Source organism: Dipteris shenzhenensis, chromosome 22 (assembly GCF_047967505.1).
Source record: "Dipteris shenzhenensis isolate YYH24624 ecotype China chromosome 22, Dip_SZ_1.0, whole genome shotgun sequence".
Lineage (NCBI taxonomy): Eukaryota > Viridiplantae > Streptophyta > Polypodiopsida > Gleicheniales > Dipteridaceae > Dipteris > Dipteris shenzhenensis.
Window position 1 is genome coordinate 12,414,811 of NC_141617.1, and position 7,719 is coordinate 12,422,529.

The following is a 7,719-nucleotide window of genomic DNA, read 5'->3' on the forward strand; positions in this document are numbered from 1 at the left end:
AGTTCTCAGGAGCCTGCTTGGTTTTCGTGCTTGCCATGGGCTTCTCCCACCTTCTCGTCCTCGTCGTCCTCCTCCTCGTTGTCCTCCCCCCTGCCTCCCCTTGCTCCACCTCCCTCCCCTTCAATAACTCCCAAATCTCCTTCGTCAATTGCCTCGACCTCTCCGTCCAAAACGCCTCCCTCGCTTGGTCCCTCTTCCCCCCCCCCTCCTCCACCCTCCACATCGCCTTTTCTGGCTCCTCCCCCTCCCCCTCTGGCTGGATCGGCTGGGGCCTCAACCCCTCCCGCCCCCAGATGGTCGGCACCAGCTCCTTCATCTCTTTCACTGCTGCCAACGGGAGTAACGTCCTCCCTTACAAATTGACCCAAGACACGTTGCAAGGGGCTCCCCTTGCCTGCAGCCCCATCGATTACAATGTCCTCGGTACCGCAGTAGAAATCTCAGGAACCCGTATATCCATGCTAGTTGTGTTGAAGCTCACTAATGCCAGCCAGATGACTCTTAATCATGTGTGGAATAGAGGTGCCTCGGTCAGCAACTTTCAGCCCGGACCTCACAGTATGCAACCGAATGATTTGAAGGGCGTTACTCAGATCGACATGGCTTCAGGGACGGCTGTCACGATTGGAACTCCTAATCAAATCCTAAAAAATGTAAGAAACTCTTGGTTCAATTTACAGACACAGAATGGTCTTGGAGCAGCGGCCATAAGTCTTTTCGTTTATATGGTTCAATCGTTGAAGCTAACAGACTCACAAAATATATCGAAGCTCATTAGGATGAATTCTACCAATTCCATCGCATTGTGTCTAAAATCTGGCTCCGCGTTTCTAAGTGCAATAACTGGCATAATTTCATGAATACTCTTTGAAACGCCTGTGTGGGCATGTGGATCGAACTTAGAGTATAGACCCAACAAACTAACTATATGGATCAATTTTGTCCTGCAGAGGCATGCTGTAATCAACACAGTTGGCTGGGGAATAGTTCTTCCTCTTGGAGTTATGACCGCACGATACATGAGGCCTTTTGCAGACCCTCTGTGGTTCTACATCCACATTACTCTCCAGTCCATAGGATATGTATTGGGAGTGTCTGGGTGGGCTACAGGTATCAAGTTAGGGAATGCCGCTGCCGGCGTAGTCCATTACAAGCACAGGAATATTGGGTTTGCGCTGTTTGCGATTTCAACTCTTCAGGTATATCAATTCCCTTTCGCAGATTTGATTTTTTAAAGATGTCTGTGAAGTATTTGATGGCCTACTTTGCTTGGCTGCTTCCCCATGACAATTTCGAAAGGATGCGTACATGTATAAAGCTAGCAAAGTAGTATTACGCCGCTTCTCATTTGCTTCTGTTTATCGTGGTTCACAGGTTATGGCTCTCTTGCTGAGGCCGAAGAAGGACCATAGAATGCGAATTTACTGGAATATATATCACCACAGTATTGGTTTTACGGTGATCGTCCTCGGCATCGTGAATGTTTTTTTCGGATTTGATCTACTGCTCCCTCCAGAGAAATGGCGTCATGCCTATGATTGTCTACTCGCGGCATTGGGGGGCACGAGTATTTTGTTGGAGGTTGTAGCTTGGAGTAACTTTCTCCAAAGTTGGAAGAAGGAACGTCGGTCTAGAAGAATGCATGGAGCAATGATGAATGGTGCGAAGAAAACAATCAATGGAACCTTTGGACCCACGGAACACATTCTGAGAGTCGTCTAAAGCAGACAGGAAACCACCTGCGGCAAAGAGCCTGATAGAATTTAAGAAAACCTTCATGAGATCGAAGGCTTGGACGTGATTTCGGAGACGATAAAGTGCGCCAGCTGCATACAAGAAGTAGGAGATAAGCTTCTTAAGCTGCCCGAATCATTTGATTCATTCTTTATATACAACGGAACACTAATTGAGCTAAAGTGGGAGAGCGCTTGTACCATATTCAACATATAGTGATGATTGTCCTTGAAGAGTTGAGAAGTTCACTTCTTTGTCCCTTGTAAGGCATGGTGGACACTCCCCAATAGGTCCTCTAAAGGGGTCACCATGTGCGTGGTGCTCAATCTCTTAGAGAAGCTCGATGACCTCATGTATGTACACAAGAAAATGTAGCATCTAGGAGCCATAGTATGTAAGGCATTTGATTGTCCAATATAATTTTATCTATCCAATATAATTTACTTCTTACTCTATGCGATCTATTGTTTATTATAGATGGTACTTGGATGGGAAAGAGATTGCATCATAATTTCAAATTAGATATTATATTTCTAAAGTAAGTATGTGAAGTTGTAGTGTGTGTCCTTATTTAGCAAAAAATATGTTTACGGTAGGCAACCTAAAGGGATGTTTGGCTTTCAAGAGCTCTCATGAAGCCACTTGTCTCAATTTCATTCGTTGATTTTCTCACGATAAAATGGTGTGCATTGGGAAAGCTTTACATTGATTTTCTCAAGATCTAATGGTATGGATTGGGAAAGATTTGCTTTTTGATTTAATTGAGTGTATGAGGAGCTGTTTGCTTTCTGTGTAAAAACTCTTGGGTAAAATCATATGAAAAACAAAAAGCATACACATGCTTTTGATGAAAAATCTATATAAACGTTCCAACTTTTAAGCTAGAGCACAACTCATTGTGATTCACGCATTGTGAAGAATAGCGTAAGAAGAATTTGTGGGAGAAAGTGCAGCAACAAGAAAGTGTCGCTCCAAACTCCAGTTGCTTAGAAATTCCAAAACCAAAGGCTCTGTCACAAAAATTCCAAGACCAAAGGCTTAGGTACGTCTCTTTTCTGTCCTTTCCATTGCTTTTTCTGTTCTTTCCCAAATTTTACTGGATAGCTATGCTCAGAAATGTTCCGTTGGGTGCGGTTACATGAGCATGAAGGACTGGGAGGTTCGAGAGGGAACGAGGATCAGGCTACTTGTAGGCAAAAATAGACCCTTAGTAGACGCCACAGTGTATATGGGGTGGCTGGCAGCAAGTTTGCGATCTAGGTCGTAGGAAAGATTCTGAGTAAAGATGGGGGCGAGGGTGAGGAAAGGGATGGAGGGCAAAGTTGTGCAGGGCTTTCTGTCAATCTCCTGCTAAGGCCAATACTCACCTTCTCTCAATCAAATTGTTTGGGTAGCTTATCCAAGGGAGTGCTTGTGATTTGTGCTAAAGAAACTTCTTGTAGAGTAATCTGTAATTTCTTGTGAATCTCCTGCTATAGTGTTGTTAGTCCGTTTAAGAATCGGTTGCTTTGCTTAGAGGCATGCTTTTTTTGTTAGTGTTGTTAGTCTGTTTAAGAATCCATCACCCACTTGGAGGCAGAGGCAGAGCAGCGATCCACAAGGGTGTACCTCTGAAGGATTCCCGCTCGGACTCTTGATCAAGAGGCCATTTTGCAATCCTCTCATCCTCTTGCTATGGACCCCGCGAGGTCGAGTCGAGAGAATCTGCACGGAGAATTACGTGACCGCTTCCTGTGCTCCTGTGATGACGAATCCATCACGCATTACCTCCCCCTCTGCACTAAGGTCATCTATGCAATAGGGTTTGACAAGAGAGAGATCACACATGGGATAGAGGGATTGCCCCCTCATCATTCCTACAATGCTCACTATGGTATTATTGTGCCAGGTCTGTTCGGATGCGGGATTGGGTATTTGGAGCAGAAGACGGATAGATGGAAGGGATTGGAGTGATAAACCCAGGAGCGTGATGTCGAAGGTTCCTTTGCTTCAAGATCTATCCCTCGCCTTCCTGGAGGCTAAGAGATGATGCAAGGTTGCAATGTGGATGTTAATGAGAGTGCTACTAATATGACCTTCACTTTGATCATGCCATTTATTCATTTTTTTAAGACAAGGCTTTGTAAAGATGACTTGTAGAGAGAGAGCATCTAATTCTAAAAAGAAAACATCAATTATATATAGCATAGATTAGACTTTACAACATCTAGTTCTAGAGAGAGAACGATGGCCATTATGCATAATATATAGTATAGATTAGACTCTAGAAATGCAAAAAACCCAAAACTTTCTATAAGTTGCTTTGCATAAAAACCTCCAATCTCTTTGTGGCATGCTTTGTCTCGATGCAATACATCTGTATTATTTCATTAATATTGAATCACCCATGAAATTTGAAGAGATAATTATACCTTTTTCTTTGAAAAATTATATGTCTTAAAATTAAAGATACAATTTCAAAAATTTGGAGGCTTTCACATAATTTACAACTATCTTTGGAGGTTTTCATACAATTTATAACTATCATTGTACAAAAAATGCATGTGGAGCCATTAAGTGCATATACAATCTCCCATTGGTCATGGTCTTCATTCATCATGTCCGAAGTAGCTCAACCATCTATCCAAACGATTTTCATTCCAATATGGAAACGAAATATTTGGATTTTCATTGAATATTGCACTTATGGGTCTAATGATACTTGCATGTTGGACATCCCCCAAGCATGTAATGCCTTCACTTGTAATTTTTCAAAAATTTGAAGGATCAAGACCTTGCAATCATATCAAAATAGCTCTCTTTGATGGTACACCTGCCAATATTTCCACACAAGTTTGTACCCACAGCTGCATCCAGATTGAATCACATGTCTTGCCCCATTAGAGAAGCATGCCTCACCATTAGAGAAGCACGAGTTGAGATCGACATGGTACTTGGGCTCAACCAAGCTGTGCTGGCGCTATAGTTCTGCTATTGATGGTAGCGATGGAGAATTTTAGAGCTTCAGATATGTAGTAGGTGAGCGATACAAATGTGGGATACGAGGGTGGTAGCAAGCTAAGGGTGTCCAACTTTTGTTCACTCCCCAATCCTTAGGAGGTGGAAAAACAAGCTTTTTAGCACACAAAAATGCAAATCTCACCTACTTCCCTATGGATCTAGTCTTTGAAGTCTTCAGACACAACATCACACATGATATTGTGCACACAATGGTATGGTTTGATCAAAAATTCGATGCAGGCACAAAAAATTTCTTTGTGTCACACGGCATGGTCACAGGGCGGTCACACCTTTGTCACGAACAGAGAGTGTCATATTAAATTTTGAATTTCTCACTCATTTTAGATTAAATGTTATTGAAACTTTGTAGGTGGTCTCTTTACATTATGTAGAGCTTAACTTGATTTATTGTTAATTATTTTAATGACTTATCTAATTATAAATAATTATTTACAATAAATAAAGTCATAAAATACGTGCATTTTTGTAGGACACCACATTTTTTAAGTATTTTGAATAATTAAGCAAATCCAATTCAGTGGAAGGTTAGTAGGCACATAAGGATATGTGGTTCAATCATCAAATCCCAAATCCAACGGTTAGATTTAGGGAGATTGAAGTTTAATTTTTACTTTTACTCCTTAGAGGATCAACAAAGAATATTAAAAATAAATCTAGTAATTCTTAAACATGACAAAACATTTCAAAAATGTCAATATTGTTAGTTCTCCACGTGATGAATAAGAGGGAAAAATTTTGGTTAAATTTGAGTAAGGGAAGGGTACATTATGGCCTCCACAAGTGAAATCTCCCTTTTGTGGGGGAAAAAGGGCCACCCAAGCCTAATACCAAGACAAGGTACCTGCTTGGTATTAGGCTTGGTAAGGTAGGTGACAAGCATCACCAATCCTAGTAGCAAGCCTTTGGAGTGTGCATGCTGCCCATGTGGAAGGCTAAGTCATCTATTTTTGCCTTGTCAGCATGCCATGTAGTTAGACCACATGGTGCCATGTCATCAAGGAGATGTGACATCACTCGTTGCCATGTCACCTCAGATTGCCACATGTGCTGCCACATGTGCCACCTCACCATTCCACATCAAAGGAACTCTTGGAGCCATGTCATCACACCTTGCCACCTTGGCATACCTCATCAACATTGCCACATCACCAATCCCTCCACCTCAATTTGCCACATCAATCTACCACCTCATGAATGCCAACTCATCATGCCACATCACATTTCCACGTCATGGAAGAGCCTTATATATTCCACACCATATTGCCACATCATCATGTATGGTGCCACATTAGCCACATGTATACACATCATGATGATGGCGAGCCACATCATCAACATGCATAGTGAAGTTATACATGCATGTGATTTGAGTGCGTGAAGCTTTTTGAATTTTAAACATGGAGGCATGGCGATTACCTCGATCAAGGTATTTGGAATGCTTGAATTTTAAACATAGCAAATATCATGATCGAGGTTTTTGGAAGTGGCAAATTATCATGGTTTATCAAGTAATCAACACTTCAATTTTAAACATAAAATACCACGATCGAGGTTTTTGGAAGTGTGAAATTATTATGGTTTATCAAATAATCAACGCTTGAATTTTAAACATAGAGACATGGCAAATACCATGATAGAGGTATTTGAAAGTGGCAAATTATCATGGTTTATCAAATAATCAACGCTTGAATTTTTAACATAGATGCATGGCAAATACCACTATTGAGGTATTTGAAAGTGGAAAATTATCATGGTTTATCAAATAATCAAATTTTCATGGTTTATGACCACGATTGACGTATTTGGAAGTGGAAAAATAATCAAATTATCATGGTTTATCACATAGGTTATTCTCAAATTGCATTAATGAAAATATAAATCAAGATAGGCACATATGTCATGTGAATATTAAACTGAAATAAAATCAAATAATGAAAATATTCAAAATTAACATTGGATTCTACGTATATATAATATGATTAAAATCAACTTATTTCAGTAGATGACAAAAATTAGTTTCAAAACAAAATCAAACGGAATTTTAGTAGCCACTTATTTTCAATCTTAGCACCTTCTCCACCAATAATAATCAAGAGCAATCTAGTGGATGAGTGCAGGCTTTCTATAAGACACCACATTTTGGTTCCGTTTCACCCATTCTTAGCCATTCTTGCCTCCCCATCACTTTGTCACATCTTCCATCCTACTTTCATTGAGGATGGGTTCTGAAAGCCGTAGAGCTAGTAGACGTGAAAGATGTAGGAAACCCCCCCAAATCTCGTTAACGAGGATTGTAAGCGGAAGGCTCGTGAGAGCAAGAGAGCCTCTAGAGCTAGAGCTCACGCTGCCACCACCAAATCCACCTCGACCTCTACATCCCACTTCCACCTCCACCCCCACCCCCACCCCCACCTCCATTGTCCCCCCCTCCACATCCTCATCCGCTCTGCTACCTGCAGCCTCCGCCCTTCCCCTAGCCACTGGCATTTTGCCCTCCACCTCTACCTCTTCTCCCTCCACCTTGCCCCCTCCCCCTCCCCCTCCCACCCTTACTCTTGGTGCCTCCCTTCCCCCCTCCACCCTACCATCTCCCATTGATCCCCTTGCCCCACCTTGCAGTAGCAATTGCTTCACGACGCGACTTGCCGAAGTCCACTATCCGTTGTCGTACTAGCAAGATTGTGTAGTCTTTTTTTAGTGACCTTATGCCAGCTTCACAGTGTGCTCTTCTCACGTCCTTGATTGATCACCCTGACCTGGTAGAGTGTAGGAGGCTTGATGGTCTTGGTGCACGTAGAGATAGGGTTGTATGTTGCGAGGTCCTTAGCAGTGTTCAACGTCCTTATGCTTCTATTAAGCATAAGAACTCTAGTGATGCCTTGGTAGGCCATGTGCGTACTGCTTCATGTCTTCTTCATATCGCACTGCACACATTACGGAGCAGGCATGATTATTAGTAGGCAG

At 42.0% G+C, this 7,719-nt stretch overlaps 1 protein-coding gene across 2 annotated transcripts in view; it reads left to right on the top strand.

Annotated features, from left to right (window-relative positions):
• Positions 1-2,192, top strand: part of LOC147887748 (cytochrome b561 and DOMON domain-containing protein At5g35735-like) — a 2,227-nt gene extending 35 nt beyond the window's left edge. The window contains exons 1-4 of one of the 2 annotated variants that reach the window (XR_015543135.1): positions 1-653; positions 951-1,199; positions 1,375-2,006; positions 2,069-2,192. The exon at positions 1-653 is cut by the window's left edge and continues 35 nt beyond it. Coding sequence is in view for 1 of the 2 variants with exons in the window: in XM_087393643.1 (XP_087249769.1) it covers positions 36-653; positions 951-1,199; positions 1,375-1,722 (1,215 nt within the window). In the remaining variant the exon portion in view is untranslated. Of the gene's footprint in view, positions 654-950; positions 1,200-1,374 lie in introns of both variants that reach the window. The other variant, XM_087393643.1, reaches the window with a different exon arrangement.
• Positions 2,193-7,719: the final 5,527 nt, after the last annotated feature.